Genomic DNA, 18,057 nt, shown 5'->3' on the forward strand with positions numbered 1-18,057 from the left:
AATCTCATCAAACTAAGAGCCCTCACAATAGGGACTATCTGTTTACTACTGAGCTTCTTCTATCTAGCATAGTACCTGGTAAAAGAAAATACAGGGTGTGCATGAATGAACCCCAGCCCTTTTATAGGATCGTTGTCATGCTCATTGTAAACAAACAGTGATTCTCATGGATTGTCTAAGTTTTGATTTGTTTCTTAGACAGGTCTCATTATATAGCCTTGATTGGCTTAGAACTTGCTATAAAGACCAGGTTGGCTTCAGACTCAGAGAGATCCTGCTGCCTTTACTCCTAGGTACTAGGATTAAAGGTGTGGCCACCACACCCAGGTGGGGCCATTCTTCAACTCAACAGAAATAAGGGATATAAAGCTCCGAGAAGCACAGGTACTCAGTGGGCATTTGGTAACAGTTCATATAATTAAAGAGAACAGACCTTTACAAGTCACCAGTCTGTATATCTAGATATAAAGTATGGCCAGAAATAAATTACATCTCTAAAAAAACGACATCATTCTTTCTTAAGCTATCACAACTATTATTTATAACAAGCATTTCTGAGTCCCTATAAGATAGCCTAGACACAGTGGTGAAGGCAAAGCAATGTAAAGCTCAATAAAATAAAATTTCCCTGAGCTCTTACTAAGCTATGTCAGAATTTCCACAGATGAGAACTTGGTAAAAGTCTAAATGGTTATTTGGATGACAATAAAGGGCAGTGACTATGACAGTAAAGCTTGTTTTTACATCAATAGTAAAATATGTGGCCCTGGTTTTAATCAGAGACTATCCTATATAAAACTCCAACTAAAATTTTTAAACAACTATTAAAAACCATAATTTTGTGGGGCTGGAGAGATGGCTTAGAGGAAAAGAGCACTGGCTGCTCTTCCAGAGGTCCTGAGTTCAACTCTCAGCAACCACATACATGGTGACTCACAACCATCCGTAATGAGATCTGGTGCACTTTTCTAGCCTGCAAGCATACATGCAGGAAGAACACTGTACATGTAATAAATAAATAAATCTTTAAAAAATAGTAATTTTTGAAGCTGGGTATGGTGGTGCACGTCTTTAATCCTAGTACTTGGGAGGCAGATGCAGGGGGATCTCTGTGAATTTGAGGCCAGCCTAGTCTACATAGTAAATTCTATGACAGTTAGGACTTTGGAGAAAGACTCAAAAATAAATAAATAAATAAATAAATAAATAAATAAATAAATAAATAAATAAATAAAACAAACCAGTAATTTTTGAACAATTTTAGGAATCACCTTTTTTTTTTTTTAATGTAAATACACATGTTTCTGTATGTGTATTGGCCAGCACACCATCCACCTCCTTTGAGACAGAGTTTGTCTTTGGCCTAGAACTCACCAGTTAGGTTAGACTGGCTGACCAACTAGACCCAGGGATCTGGCTGACTCTACCTCACTAACACTGGGATTGCACGGACACACCCAGCATTGTCATATACTATAAGCATTTAACCAACTGTGCTATCTCCAGAAGCCCAAACCTCAGGGATCATCTGATCTAATCTCTACTTGACACAGGAAATTCCTTTCACTATTGCATAACCCTCAACATGAACTTTAGAGACAGACAAAGCAACATTCAAATCCTGGTCCTGACATGTCTAGCAAATTACATCACACCGGTAATGTTTGTAGAGCAGAGTGGGTCCTCAGTAGCTAGTGTTCTATTGCTTTTCTATACAAGTTTTCCCATTGGCTTGGTTACTCTCCTGAGAATGCATTCAAGCCAGAAACATAATGTGAAGGGCTAGCCACAGCACTAGATGACCTGAGTTTAATACACAGGACCCATAGAGTACAAGTAAAGAACCAACTCCTGCATGTTATCCTCTGATCTCCATATGTGGGATGTAACACACACACACACACACACACACACACAGAGAGAGAGAGAGAGAGAGAGAGAGAGAGAGAGAGAGAGAGAGAGAGAGAGAGAGAGAGAGAGAGAGAGAAACACAATTAGAAATAAAACACCAGCTCATGAAGGGAACTCAATCCAGCAGGTGTTTACTGAGAACCTACCAACAGCACCACAGCTAAAGACTAAGACTAAGTTGACTTGTTTTTACACATTCTGCATTTGCTTTAGTGCCAATAGGCTAAAACTGTCAAGGACAAGCCCTAAATGCTTAATTAGATGGGAATGAGTCAGGAATCAGAGCTATTTTCCTGGGCTCGGGGCCAGCAGCCTCTTTCAGTGGCCTCCAAAGTGAAACACTATCATGAAGAAGAGAAAAAAACAGAACTGAGGCCCACTTCACAAGAGCTACCAAGACCAGTGGACCCTGGCTCCCAATCATGACTGGCCCATAGTATATAAAAGGGTCAGCAAATTTGTTGTACAAGGCTGGCCAGAAAGTAAGTACTTTTGATAATATAGGCCACGTGGTCTGGCAGAGCATTTTGGGTATTCCCCAGCACCTTCCCCATAGAGCCACTATTACCCAGATACTAGTTACCTAGAATAAAGATTGCCGATCCAGGCTCCCTAACGCTAGATATAACCACATGACTTATATTACAGTCAACATTATAGAAAACTGAAAGCACCTTTTGGGACCCATCTTTCAAAATAAGCGAAGTAGAATGAAGTCCTTTTCTTGCCCTTTCCTTTCTCTCACAGGCAAAAGTAGACTAGAAAGATGGAGAGTGGATTGTCAAGCAAGGAGAAGACATGGAGCACAAGATAAACAGAGAGGAAAAGTGAGCCTGGACCATGATGGTCTCAGCCCCTCAGGCCTAAGGAGGGTGAAACTGTTGTCTTATTAAACCATTGCTCCTCTGCATCTCTGTCAGCCATCTAACAAGGGAGAAAAGTTTAAAATATCTTTGTAACTATTTATTCTTTCATTTTTTGTTTTAAGACAGGGTTTCTCTATGTAACAGCTCTGACAGTCCTAGAACTCGCTCTGTAGACCAGGCTGGCCTTGAACTCACAGAGACCCACCTGCCTCTGCCTCCCAAGTACTGGGATTAAAGGTGTAATTATTTCTATTCATTCTACACTAACTCATGAACAAGAACAGCATTAAAAAATAATATACTACTACAATCTAATCCAAGTATAAATAAAATCTCAAAACCACTCAACAGTAAAGGGCAACAGTCAGAAAGAGAAGCTGAATAACTAACAATTGGAATTCAAAGCAACCAGGCTGAACATGACAGAAATGCTAGCTGTCAGAGGAGGCAGACAAAGTCTGCTTACCTGATGGTAAATTCCAGGAGCTCCTGGGCCCCCTGAGGGTCTAGGTGCTGAACACTATACACTCTGTCAAGGCTTTGCTGCAGGAACTGCTGGGAAGGATCTTCATGGGGGGTGATGTTAGAGGAGACAGTTGATGATACTAGTTTTCTCCCTGGTAACTAAAAAAATAGTGGGACAACAGTGTCAGCAAAATTTGTGGCTTGGTTTATGGTATGGACACACACACAGAGGGAGGGGGGGAGGGAGGGAGAGAGAGAGAGAGAGAGAGAGAAAGAGAGAGGGGGAGGAGGGGAGGGAGGAGAGAGAGAGAGAGAGAGAGAGAGAGAGAGAGAGAGAGAGAGAGAGAGAGAGAGAGAGAGAGAGAGAGAGAGAGAGAGAGAGAGAGAGAGAGAGAGTGGGAGGGGGAGGGGAGGGGGAGAGGAAGAACACAGGCAAAAGGCTAGGAAGGCAGGCATAAATATAAATGAGAATGCTAACCTAGCCTACCCAATATCATAGTAGGAAAAAAGAGAATTGTATCATATTTCTGTTACTGAGCTTAGGAAGAGAACTAAAAGTTAATCTGTGTGTTACATTTATTTTTAAGACTTGTATTTCATTTCATGGAAGTGTGATGATTTATTCCCAAATAAGTTTATGAAGCATGCTATAAAATGTTTTATGAGTGTAGTTGTAATTCCTGTTACAATTAGAACTTCTTCACTAGAAGAAGTTATTATTTAAGAAAGAGATGAGAGGCCAGTGAGAAGGCTCAGCAAGTAAAGAAACTCACCATCAAGCCTGGGGACTTGAGTTTGTCCCTGAGACCTATATGGTAGAAAAGAGGCAACTTCCAAAACATGTCTTTAGATGACCTACATACGTAGATACAATCACATGGTGGAGAGAACTGAATGTCAGTAGTTAATCTCTCCACATGCATGCCACAGTACATATGTACCCTCTCCACACACATACACAAATAAATATAATTTATCCTTAGTCTAAAATATAATCAATTATTAAATATTCATTTTTTTCTTGTCTAACATTATTCAATTAAAATTTCAGAAACACTAATATAAATTGTTAGAAGGTACCCTTAATTGTATATTCAGCTCAGAGAAAGAGAGACAGAGACAGAGAGAGAAGTGAAGGAGGGGAAGAGATGTGAGTGAAGGAGGAAGTGAGGGAGGGAGGAACATAGGAGGAGGATATAAACACAGAAGCAAAAGTACAGGAAGTTCAAGCCAAGCCTAGACTATAGAGATCTCATCTCAAAAAATGTTTAAATCACAGAAGAAAGCCCAATTAAAAAGAGAAAGGGTACATAGATGAATTTTCATATACAATGTAGTCTGCTATTTAACAACCATAAGGTACCAAAAACAAATGAACCAAAATACTTTCAACATACCCTCAAGGCAGGAACAAGATGAGAAAGACTGTCTCGGAGGTAGGCATAGTGCCTGAAGGTATGATCTGAGAACAGTGCTGGCATTGTTGGACAGGTCTTAGCAGCATTGAAGATAAGAACTAAAACTGCGATGTCTGATACATAATTGGGTTAAGTGAACTTAGAATATAAAAGGTGAAGAAGGTTTACTATACATAATCTGTCACCTCACTTCCCATATAAAGTTCCCATTAAGGAACCACAATTTCCCAATAAACAAAACCATGCAAATTCAGGGACAGAGATACAGCCCAGTTGGCAGAGTGTTAGCCTAACAGGGAAGAAACCCTGGGTTCAATCTTCAGAACTACATAACATACTGGGGTATGCCTATAATTTCAGGTAATAAAGGCATTCAGGAGGTAGAGGCAAGAGGATCAGAAAGTTGAGATCATATATGTCAGGCTCAAGGACAAAGTGGGCTATATAATACCCTGTCTAAACAAATAAACAAAATCCCAATACATGGTGAATGCAAACAGAATTAAGGGAGAATGCAATGGTCTCCTTGAATTCACTAGTTTCGATGTTTCTTATGTCTTAATAACGATCCCTAAAACTCATGGTGGATCTGGATCTGCATATGAAGCAAAAGGAACCTAGGGAAGGTGAGGATGCACTGGTGTAGACATACTCTCACTGGCAGAAAACAATCCAATCCCTACATGAGGAAATCAGAACCCACTGACCTTGAACTAGAAACATGGTGAGCATGTGGCCTAGTTCAGAGTAGCACATCCCTTGGGCTACAGGTCAAATGAAGTATGCCTCAAGACACAGCAAAGTATGCAAGCTTTAAAATCAGCCATTTCAAGCTTAAATGGCAGAGCTGTGAGTTGTTTCTTTGTTGTGATACAGGAGGCGGAAGAAAAAGACAGCTTCACATGTATCTTAGATGTAGGCTGCAAGGCCTCAGGCATTAGGCTGGCCTCCTCCTGTCACCTGGCAGAATACACCCAGGCAGGAGGACAGGCTGGGCTGGCAGGCTGAAAGAATAGACAGGAGGAGAAATCTAGGCTTAGAGGAGGAACAAGAGAAGGAGGAAGAGAGGACAAGGGACATGTCCCACAAGACATACAGAAAGAGAGTAAGAAAGATAAAGCTGGGTGGTGGTGGCACAGTGCACCTTTAGTCCCAGCACTTGGGAGGCAGGGGCAGGTGATCTCTATGAGTTCGAGGCCAGTCCGGTCTACAAGAGTGAGCTCCAGGACAGCCAGGACTGTTTCAAAGAGAAACCCTATCTGGGGGGAGGAGGGAAGATGGGATAAAAAGCCCAGAGGCAAAAGGTAGGTAAAGAAAAATAGGTTAATTAAAGTTAAAAGAGCTAGCCAGAAAAGAGCCTAAGCTATGCCAAGTATTCATAATCAACAAGTCTCTGTGTCATGATTTGGAAGCTGGTTTATGGCCCAAAAGAAAAAGCCTGGCACAGACAGACGCCTTTAAATCCCAGCACTTGGAGGCAGAGGCAGGCGGATCTCTGTGAGTTCGAGGCCAGCCTGGTCTCCAGAGCGAGTGCCAGGATAGGCTCCAAAGCTACACAGAGAAACCCTGTCTCGAAAAAAACAAAAAGAAAATAAACAAACAAAACAACAACAACAAAAAAAACCCAAAATCATCTAACAACAAAAGATAAAAATCCCCTATCAGGGTTATGTGGTAAATTAGTGAAAAAATGCACAAAATATATAATGAATATGTGAAATGTAAGGAGAGGTAAATAAAAGGCAAAAATATTTGTTGCTATTAAATGGCAAAGACAAATTACTATATCAAAAGGAAACATTACAACTAAATTCAAACCACTGCTCTCTCCTGAGACAGCAGGGCCTTCTGAGATAAGCACAAGGATACAGGCTGGATCATCCATGTCTGGCTCAGCTGTATCAAAAAACGGGTGAGTGCTCAAGAGCTCCGGCACCAAAGGAAGCACAAGGGTTGGATGCCGACTTCCCAGAAACTTCAAGCACCTGAAACAAACAAATAGGAAGGACATCAGTAAATTAACAAGTGCATCAACAGGCACTGGAATTATATCAGAAAGCCTGATTTTGACAACTCTACAACTTCAGATAAGTCATTCATTTATTCAGGAACTCAGCTGATTCTTCTACAAATGGCTATTAAGCAAATAGAAGAGCTCAAGCGCAGATTATTGTTGTTTAACAATAGCCAGTACCTCTATCTTCCTTGCCAAGAAAACTGACTCCTTGGGTACCAGGACAACAGTAAGATGCTAATAGAAAGAACATCCAGCCCAAGGGCTGCACCACTATCTGTTTAGCCCACCACAGCAATCACCCATTTCCCAGCAGCTGCTCTGCTAGTAGTCAAGGAACTCAATTCTGGTAGATGGAACAAAAGAAGTCAGCTGGGGAGCTGTGCAGTAATGACTTTCTAATCACATAGAGAGAAACGCAGGAGGGGAACATCCCTTTATTGGGTCTTCAGATGTTGTCTTATGAAGCAACCATCTTGCAACTGTGAGGGAGAAAACCAAGTGAACTCATCAACCAGGACTCTCACCCTGACAAGATGGTCAATCCTGAAACTAATTTATCAATTTATCATGAACTACTAGCCAGGGTGTGTGTGTGTGTGTTTAATTTATAATCAAAATAAAAGAACTGATATCCTAGGGGATGTCCTGTGTGTGTGTGTGTGTGTGTGTGTGTGTGTGTGTGTGTGTGTGTGTGTGTGTGTGTTTTAATTTGTAATCTAAATAAAAGAACTGATATCCTAGGGGATGTCCTGAAACCATGTAGCCTTGGGCAGGCTGTTTTAAAAAAGATTTAAATGAGAAAAAAAAATTCAAAGTATTTAGAGCGTCATTAGTAAATACCCAGTTTAACCCAGTAAAAAACTCTTTGGTGGCGCTCGCCTTTAATCCCAGGACTCGGGAGGCAGAGGCAGGTGGATCTCCATGAGTTCGAGACCAGCCTGGTCTACAAGAGCGAGATCCAGGACAGCCTCCAAAGCCACAGAGAAACCCTGTCTCAAAAAACCAAAGAGAGCCTATCTCAAATAATAGTGAAGGGGGCTGGAGAGATGGCTTAGTGGTTAAGAGCACTGATCACTCTTCAGACAACTCAGGGTTTGATTCCAGCACCCACAGGGCACTTTCCAGGGGTTCTAAGGCCCTCTTTTAGCCTCCAAGAGCACCAGCCATGCAAGCAGTACACAGACATACATGCAGGCAAACACCCATATGTGAAACAATTTAAAAAACTTAATAAAGAGGAAGCAACATTGAGGAATATATCCAACATTGACTTACACATGCACAAACAGGAACACACATAATACCCCCCACCTCTCTCCACACAAGAAGAAATAAAAGAGTTAAGGTCTATCCTCACTGAGTTCATACTCCAGCCAGCTAAGGCATGGTCCTTTTTTCATACCAGTCAGAATGTAGAAAACCTCTTGTTTGACTGGCAGTGAAGAAAAGACCATCAGGATCAGCTCAAGTGTATAGCTGACAGGACTTCAGAGAGCAGTCAGCAGGCAGAGCAGCAGAGGGGAGAAAACACCAGGTACAGGGTTAAGTCCATTGGTTTTCACACAGGACCTAGCTTGGAGTACCAGCACCCACAATGACACTTACAACCATCTATAACTCTAGTTTCAGGAGATCTGACACTCTTGTCTGACCTCCTAGTGACACATGTGATACATATACACACATGTAGACAAACCCTCACACACATAAATAAAACCTAAAAAAGACAAGGTCTTTCCACATAGCCCTGGCTGTCCTGGAATTCGCTCTATAGAGCAGACTGGCCTCAAAATCAGAGATCTGCCTGCCTCTACCTCCTGAGTGCTGGGATTAAAGGCGTGCACCAAAACACCCAACCTTACATTCCCCTTTTTGGGACAGAAAGTCCTTCATTCATTTTCTGACCTCTCAGCCCATTACTCACTCTGCCTCCAGGCACACTGTAAAGGCTGCAGTTCAGCCAGCTTTATTTTCCCTCCTTATATTCAGAACTCAAGTAGGAAAAGGAATTAAGCAGGCCCCACTGGAGATCCTCACAGAGCTGAGCCTCTCTAAAACTAGACTTCATTTCTAAATGTTTGTTACTGTAATTGATTGTTGGTTTTTTTCCTATTTTCTCCAACCTTTCTATTTCCTACCTCTCTTTTCTGTGTTATCTGAGAGTAGATAATGAGCTAATCCATTTCTAGCCCTCCACAGCACTTAACCCACTGATGACATTATAACAAGTGCTCAATAAACATTCAGGAATGAACTAGGCACAGAAACAGAGCAACTCTGATCCTACCACTTGGAAGGCAGATGGATCTCTATGAGTTTGAGGACAGCCTGGTCTACATACCAAGTTCCATGCCAGTTAAGGCAGCACAGAGTAACCGTGTCTCAAAAAACCAAACAATCTACACTTTTGCAATCATTATTAATAACACCTTAAGAATATACCAGTGATTGTTCCTTTACTCCTTGGATCATATTCTATTTTGCTACTTCTAGAGACTGAAAAAGTTTAAGTGATGATTAAAATAAGTAACTTCAAAATATCTTGAAGCACTGTAAGGATGACAGTTTTTCTCCTCTTTTCTTTTACCCACAATCACCCAATCAAGACAACAGTGTGTGTGTGTGTGTGTGTGTGTGTGTGTGTGTGTGTGTGTGTGTGTGTGTGTTTGTGTATGTGCGCACGTTCGAGAACCACACTACAGGAAGATCAAACAACAACAAAAATTTTTTTTTTGTTTACTTTAGTTTTTAGAGACAGGGTTTCTCTGTGTAGCCCTGGCTGTCCTGGAACTCACTCTATATACCAGGCTGTCCTCGAACTCAGAGATCTGCTTGCCTCTGTCTCCCAAGAATTGGGAATGAAGGTATATATCACCACCGACAGGCCACAAACCTTTTTTATGTTTATATTTTTATTTTACTTACAATTTTTTGTTCTTGTTTTTTTTTTTGTTTGTTTCTGCTTTAAAATTTTTCTACTTGTTTCATGTCTATGGAGAGTTTTGACTAAATATATAGCTATGCTCCACTTGCATGCAGTGACACAGGGGGCCACAAGAGGGCATCAGATGTCCCAGGACTGGAGTACAGACAATTGTGAGCCACCATGTGGGTGTTGGGAATAAAAACCATGTCCCATGGAAGAATAGCAAGTGCTCTTAATTGCTGAGCTAGCTCCCCAGGCCCAACAAATCTTATTTAGTACAAACATTCCACAATCACACCTTTCATCACATAGAATTAATCCTTCGTTCTGTGTCTCCACACTTACTGACAAGGCTATGAACCACTACTATATATCCACATTCTAAATCATCAAGTGTTTCTTGAAGACAATCAACAAATATATGTTGAATTGAGCTGAAATGGATTGCACAAACATTGGAAAATGGCAAAACAGAAAAATGGATATAAAAACATGTAACCAATAGCCAGTTAAACAGTTCAGTGGATTAAGGCACTTACTGCCAAGAAGACTAACAACCCAAGTTCAATCTTTAGGACCCGCATGATAGAAAAAGAGAATTGACTTCCACAAACTGTCCTTTGGCCTCCATGGCACACTTACATACACACAAATACAAAACAAACAAATAAATAAGCAAGCTGTAATTTAAAAAATGTGATCTAGAACAAGACTCCATAGGTATTTTTAGCTTTCATCTGCCAGGAATCTGGGATGTGGCTGGGTGGTAGACTGCTTACCTATTATACAAAGCACAAGGTCCATATCAACTATCTCAATACTGTCATCAATATAGGTGTATGTGCACATATCTTCCAACACCTTATTTAATCCACAGGTAATTTACCAATAGTTTTTCTTTTCTTTTTTTTGTTTTTTAAAGACATGTCCTGAAACTCAATCTGTAAACGAGGGTGGTCTTGAGCTTAGAGATCCACCTGGCTCTGCTGGGATTAAAGGTATGTGCCACCATGTCCAGCTTAGTAGTTTTTCTTTCTTTTTTTAATATCTATTTATTTATTTTATGAATGAGTGCTCTATCTGCATATATACCTTTGTGCTAGAAGAGGGTATCAGATATCATTATAAATGGCTGTAAACCACCGTGGGGTTACTGGGAATTGAACTCAGGACATTTAGAACAACCAGTGCGCTTAACCACTGAACCATCTCTCCAGCCCAGTAACTTGACTTTTTAAAAATAATTTATTTAACCTTTATTTTATGTGCATTGGGGTGAAGGTATCAGATCCCCTGGAATTGGAGTTACAGACAGTTGTGAGCTGCCACGTGGGTGCTGGGAAGTGAACTCGGGTCTCCTGAAAGAACATTTGGTGCTCTTAACTGCTGAGCCATCTCTCCATCCCCCAGTAACTTATTTTTAAAGATGAATTCCACCCCCCTTTTGGAATGACTTCATCAGATAAATTCACTGAAATATGTAAATCCTAAAACATATATTTTATATTACATGTATACAGGTAGTTCTTCAAACAGAGGTTTGGCTGAAGTCAGTAAAGCTAAACGTGACTGGGTGGAAAAATGATTGAAATTTTCTATCTGTAAATCAAGTGCCAGCCCTGCCTCTAAACTTAAGAATGACAGCTATAATACTGTACAACATGCAAAACAGACAAAGGCACTGAAATGAGAAGAAGGAAACCTAGGAGTCACCTCTATTCCCTAAAACTTGACAGTCCAAGCATGATAGAGACATAATATTACGAGGTGGGTGGGTGGGAACCTCTAATCTAATACACGGTATTCATCTTAGGAATCAGATTTTTAAGAGTTTAAAGCCAGGTGATGGTGGTGCTTGCTTTTAATCCCAGCACTTGGGAGGCGGAGGTGGAGGTGGGTGGATCTCTGTGAGTTCCAGGCCAGCCTGGTTTACAGATCGAGTTTCAGGACAGCCAGTGCTGCACAAAGAAACCCTGTCTTGAAAAACAAAACAAAACAAAACAAACAAACAAAAAGGGTTTGGAAAAGTTGAACCCAGTTTCTAAATTAAAGGTGAAATTGGGGGCTACACCTAGTCTGTGATGATCCACCAACTAATGTTATCTTATAACATGTTATCTTATAACAGGACTTAGTAAATGAGGTAAACATCCTTACTTCCATATGGAGTCCCTGTCAGTAGGGTACTTGGTTAAGTTTTTTAGTAGCTCCACCAGTGCAAGATGAATCCCTTCTTTTGTTGAAACATTAGTACAGCATAAGAGTTCATGAAGAGCCTCTCTAATATCCCTGGATGAATCCTTTTTCAGAAGAGAAAAAAAGAAAGGTAATAATTAACAACAGTGACTGCTAGCAAACTCAGGTTCCACCTATCATCCCCTTGTCCATATCTACCTTTCCATATATGGTTGGCATATGAAATATATAGAAACTTGCTAGCTAAAATTCCTGGGAAAGACCTCATTTTATTGATCTAAGAAAGGGCCTTGCCTCCTTCTATTCTCTCTCTTCCTATTTTTATTTATTTATTGAGACAGGGTTTCATTCACTATGTAGTCTTGGTTGGCCTAAAGCTTGTTATATAGACCAGGCTAGTCTCAAATTACAGAGATCCACCTGCCTCAACCTCCTAAATGCTAAAATTAAAGGCTGTACCACTTCACCTGGCTTCTCTGTTTTTTGAGGCAGGGTCTCAGATTCATCTTGAACTATGTAGCTGAGGATGACCCTGAACTCTTGATCTTCTTGCCTCAACCTCGTAAATGCTGGGATTACAGCCCTGACCCATCATGCCCACCCCTTTTGCTCTTTAATCTTCCTTTTTCTCCCTGTCTGAAACTTCTACCTCAGTGTCCAAGTTATAAGAAGCTCCTTACAACTACGAAAATGAGCAGGTTATGTTGGATTTGGTTTTACACACTTGCAGTCCCAGCACTTGAGAATCAGAAATAGGATTATGTATCTCAGGACAATCTGAGATATATATATAACAAGACCCATATACACACACAGAAGGAAGGGGAACAGGATGAGGTGAGTGTTTTATAATTAAAAGGAACAAAACCCATAAAAGCCACATAGTATCATGTGTAAAAACAGCACGGGAGCCTGCATGGCCAGAGCAACCCAACAATGAGTAGTAAGACAGCATGAGCTGGCCCCACTGTCCTCCAGCACCACGTCAGAGCATACTCACAGTAATTTTTCTTCCCAACACACAACTCTCTTTGGTCTTTCAACTGTGCCACATTCCCACTCACCACAGATCTACATCTCCCACTCTCCTGCCTGGAATGTTCTTCCATTTCACACTATAGACAATTCTTGCCAAACTAGTGTCTAATTTCTTCTTCTCTGAGTTCAACTTTAGGTTCTTTTCCTGACTGCTGTATTCCCTAACCCCAAAGAACCAAATTCCCCTGATACATTTATGTTATCTCACTCATGCTATGGACTTATTTTATTGTTATGCCTTTGTTTCTCACTCATTCTGACTCCCATTAAATTATAAGGATCATGAGACTAGGATCATGGCACTAACTCACTATTAAAACTTCCCCTACAATAGTGCCTGGCAAACAACAGATATAGCGAAGACAACAGGGAAAAGTAAAGACCAAAGAGAAGAACTGAGGAGCTGACTCAGATCTGTCTGACTCTAAACACTGTCAACTTAACCATAAGATAATGCTTCCTGAATGATCGAATCTCAACTGCAGACATCAGGAAGCTGTACTGATGTCTTGGAAAAACAATGTTCAAACTAGTAAGAAAATAATTTAAATTTATGTGTTTCTTAAGAACTATATAATTGCCAGTTATATGGTTAACTTGTGCAGATTTGTTTCAGGAAATATTTACTAAGCATTCACGATGACTAAGTCACTAGATTGAGCCTGAAAAGAACATAATAAAAGGCATCGCCTAGTGACTCTACTTACAGAGTTAATGATCTCATCGGGGAGATAAAACAAACAAACCTGCTAGACATCATAAGAAAAAGAGGAGACACGTGGGACTGGTATTTAATATACATCAAATGATTGACAGGCCGGGAGTGGGTGGCACTCGCCTTTAATTCCAGCACTTGGGAGGCAGAGGCAGGTGGATCTCTGTGAGTTTGAGGCCACCCTGGTCTCCAGAGCGAGTGCCAGGATGATAGGCTCCAAAGCTACACAGAGAAACCCTGTCTCGAAAAAACCAAAAAAAAAAAAAAAAAAAAAAAAGATTGACACAATGTATCTGATATAAATTTCAAAAAGGTTTTAAAAATGAGAAATGCTGAAAGACCAGTCTAATTGGTCTACTTCTCCCCACTAAATCCTTCAACAATTTTCCATAGTACTTAGATTAAGACTCAGTGCATACAAGCCACTTGCCCCTTGCCTATCTACTTCTAAGACTGTGCTTCTAGTGCTTTCTCACTAAGTTCCACAAAGACTGAAATTCTCACTCTGTTGTACCTTAGCCTTTCCAGGGGTAGTTCTTTGCCTCAGTCTTCATAGGAATGACTGCTCTGACCTTTAAGTATCCTCTCCCCAAAAGCTCAACTAACCAGATGATAAGTACCATAAAATCTCCCACATGTCTAGACTGTTTATCTTCTGTACAGAATATGTCACCATTTGAAACTGTTTACCTTTCCTGAGAATATAATTGTGCTCAATGAGAATGGGTATCTGTTTTTGACACAATATTTCCAATCCATTGACAGTAAGTGAAGAGCCAAAACTCCAGTTCAACCCTTCCCCCAGCCTTAGCTCCTAGAGACTATGTTGTATGCTATAGGTCTAGGGACAAAACTAAACACAAAGGAACTCCAAACCTCCCCAGCCTCCTAGATACTTGGATCCGGGGGACTGTTTGACCAAAAAAGAAACTCCCCTGTAGTCTCCAGGAAACTCAATTCTGAAAAATATTGGTACAATAGGCCACCTGCAAGCCATAGAAACCACAGAATGTTCCATTCCAGCACCAACCTATGAGAAAAATGGGTACACAGGTGTTACACGCCAAAAACATGACTTTGAAAAATCTGGTTGTTCCCCAAATGTCAATCAGAAACCAACCCGTACCTACTGATATAATCCTGTAACTTTTGTCTTTAAAACCTAGCAGTGGACAGGGAACTTCACCCCCTCTGGAGGCTGCTATGTCAGCTTGCTAGACTGGGTCCCTCCCTCGGTGTAGGATAAACAATTCAATAACTCTTGTGCATTTGCCTTGATGGTCTGTCTCCCTGATCTCTTTGGGGATCCTTGTGACTCGGGCACAATAGTAAGTACTTGATGAATAAAAAAATTTCTCGCCAGGCGTTGGTGGCACATGCCTTTAATCTCAGCACTCGGGAGGCAGAGGCAGGTGGATCTCTGTGAGTTCGAGACCAGCCTGGTCTACAAGAGCTAGTTCCAGGACAGCCTCCGAAAGCCACAGAGAAACCCTGTCTCAAAAAAAAAAAAAAAAAAAAAAAAAAAAAAAAAAAAAAAAAAAAAAAAATTCTCTAGGTAGGACAGTATCGTTTTTAAAAAAAAATTTAGTTGTTATGAATACAGTGTTCTGCATGTTGCCTGCATGCCAGAAGAGGGCACCAGATCTCATTATAGATGGCTGTGAGCCACCATGTGGTTGCTGGGAATTGAACTCAGGTCCTCTGCAAGAACAGTCAGTGCTCTTAACCTCTGAGCCATCAGCCCCCGGTAGGGCAGTATCTTAGCAGAGCTAAAAAAGAAAAAAAAAAGAAAAAGAAAAAGAAAAAGAAATTCCAGTTGGAAGGCTCAAAGGACAGTAAATGTAAGGGAGCCGTGACCAGCAGAGTGGAACAATAGTTTATATGTCTAAATCTTTGGAAAATTCTGAGTTGAGATTATACACTGTGGAGATAAACAGAATTCCAATGAATGAATAGTGGTAGTTCTGTAGGCAGAAGGGAAAACTACAGTGAAGTAGTAAAGAAAGGCACGAAGACACAGAAGTGATTATAGTATGAAATTCAAGGTCAGAAACGATAATACGGAAAGCTAAGAGCCAGGTAAGATATCTTCCGCCTGTAATCCCATCACTGTGAGTAGGCTAGAGGATGCTCCTGGGTTCAGGGCCAGTCTAAGATATAGTTGAGTTTTAAACAGTCTGGGCTACAGAGCAAGGCATTGTCTTAAGGGCTACAGAGTGAAGCATTGTCTTAAAAAACAAACAAACAAAAAGGAAGCTAAAAAAGATAGAGACCACCTATAATAAACAACACACACAACATAAATTTGCCTTCTTAGAATTACAAAGACATGAAGCCAAGAGCTGTGGTGGCACACGCCTTTGATCCCAGCACTCGCAAGGCAGAGGTAGCAGGATCTCTGTGAGTTTAAGGGCACCCTGGTCTACAGAGAGAGTTCCAGGACAGGCTCCAAAGAAATACAGAGAAACCCTGTAACCCTTGAAAACCAACCAACCAAAGAAACAAACAAATACCTCCTATGTCTTCTTCTTCCTTAAAGTGTCCTCATATCATTTTTTTAAAATCTCCTCGACTCTGCCAGCTCAAGTTAGATGTCCTTTTTATTCCCTTTCCTGGTCATAGTATTAGCAAGTTTATTCAAATTTCCTGCTAGTATCCAGCTCCACTTTGGGAGGAATATGGCAAAAAGTCAGAACTTTGCCACCTTATGTACTGACCAGCGCTCAACACACACCTGGTTTTAAAAGGGGATGGCCTCATAGGTATCTGATGAAGAAATGAATGACCAACTAGAAACACTCACCTCTAACACAGCCAGGACAGTATCAAGCTGATCTTCTCGGAGGGTGATATTGTTAGAGATTTTTCTCATGGTATGTATAGACTGCAGACGCACTTCCTCTATTTCATCATTAAACATGTCAACTAGGAAATCAAGGCACTTTTCGGCAAAAGAGGGTGAAGACTGGGCCAGCATACAGAGAGCCTCCACAGCAGCAATGCGAACCTCTAAAAGATGAAAAACAAATTAAACTGAACATTATTTAAGAGTTGTAAAAAAACATGGATTTCTTCTTACACAGGCCATTTTTATTCTCTACTCATCACTCTACAGATTCTCCCTATAGCATCTTCTTCCTGCCACTGTCACACAGATGCACAAGCATGGGTTTTGTGTTCTAAGGACTAAGGCTCATATCTTACTCCATGTGCATGTGATCAAGTAACACATCTGCCTAAATGTACTGAATTTCCTGAAAATGGTGATGCATGCCTTATCATGTAGTAGTGTTCCAACTACATGAAAATATTTACTTAAATGTCAGATGTTAAATAACTTATTACTATTAAGGTTGAAATAAGCTAGCTATTATCATCTTATAACAAAGAATTGGCAAAATGAATTTACTCACCACAAAGTCTATGAGAGAAGAGAAAACATTAGGACCCACACCTGTAATCCCAGGCCAGCATCACACTGTGTGTGGTTAAGGGACATGCTGTTCCTATGAAGACAGGTCTCAGCACAAACTGTGGAGTGATCTTCACCACTTCATGCCTGCTAGGCAGTAATCTGCAAACTGAGCTACAACCTCACCCTCTAACTGAACTTTTCCAAGGTTGAAAATAACAAAGAGGGGAAAGGAGGAAGGGAAGAGGAGAAGAAAAGGGGTAGGAAAAGGGAGTTGAGGGGAGAGAAGAAAGAACTAGGAAGATACTTCTCAAAGTAAAACACAATGGGGGGAAGAGGTGCAGAGAGACAATGTAGAAAAACTTCAGGATCATAATGCATATGTGGAATCAGAAAAACCTTTAAAGGAATAATAACCGGACAAATGTGGCTATGCACACCTTTAATCCCAGCACTGGAGAGGCAAGAGGCAGAAAGATCTCTGTAAGTTTAAGACTGGCCTGGTTCATATAGCAAGTTCCAGGCCAGCCAGGCCTACATAGTAAGGCTTCATTAGACCAGACAGACAGACACAAAAATTTTCAGAAAGGCAAAAAGAAGAGAGAAGACTTCCTGGTCATAAACACCTGAATTTAAATCTTGTTGTCTGAGTAACTAAAATTATTATTAATATGACTTTTTATTACTAAGTGCTTACTACAGATGCATCATGCCAAGTGTTTTATGTATACAAAATCCTATTTAATTTTTGTAGCTCAGAAAGATGCTTATTATTATCAGTTCCATTTTATAGAAATGCTGACATTTGCATTTAACAATTGCATCATACTGCTTGGGCCTTAGCCTTTACTTCATAATAGGCTCTTTAAACAGTGACTGAAAGGCTAAATGAAAAGATGCACTTCATAAATTTTATCTGTGTGTGTGATGTGTGTGCATGAGAGATAACATGAGCGCCATGGCACATGTGTGGAGGCGAAAGGACAATTATGGAGTCACATCTCTCCTTCCACCTTTCTGTGGGTTCTGGAGATCATGCTCAGGTCTCCAAACTTGTGTGGGAAGCACCTTTACCTACTGAGCCATATGTCAG

At 40.7% G+C, this 18,057-nt stretch overlaps 1 protein-coding gene across 1 annotated transcript in view; it reads right to left on the reverse strand.

Moving 5' to 3' along the window:
* Ints4 (integrator complex subunit 4) overlaps positions 1-18,057 on the reverse strand; it is a 70,246-nt gene that overhangs the window by 22,558 nt on the left and 29,631 nt on the right. Inside the window, exons 11-15 of the mRNA XM_027407684.1 lie at positions 16,356-16,561; positions 11,761-11,903; positions 6,530-6,645; positions 4,640-4,773; positions 3,244-3,401 (exon numbers count right to left, since the gene is read on the reverse strand). Coding sequence (XP_027263485.1) covers positions 3,244-3,401; positions 4,640-4,773; positions 6,530-6,645; positions 11,761-11,903; positions 16,356-16,561 — 757 coding nt within the window. The remainder of the gene's footprint in view (positions 1-3,243; positions 3,402-4,639; positions 4,774-6,529; positions 6,646-11,760; positions 11,904-16,355; positions 16,562-18,057) is intronic.

Source organism: Cricetulus griseus, chromosome 3, assembly GCF_003668045.3.
Source record: "Cricetulus griseus strain 17A/GY chromosome 3, alternate assembly CriGri-PICRH-1.0, whole genome shotgun sequence".
Taxonomy (NCBI): Eukaryota; Metazoa; Chordata; class Mammalia; order Rodentia; family Cricetidae; genus Cricetulus; species Cricetulus griseus.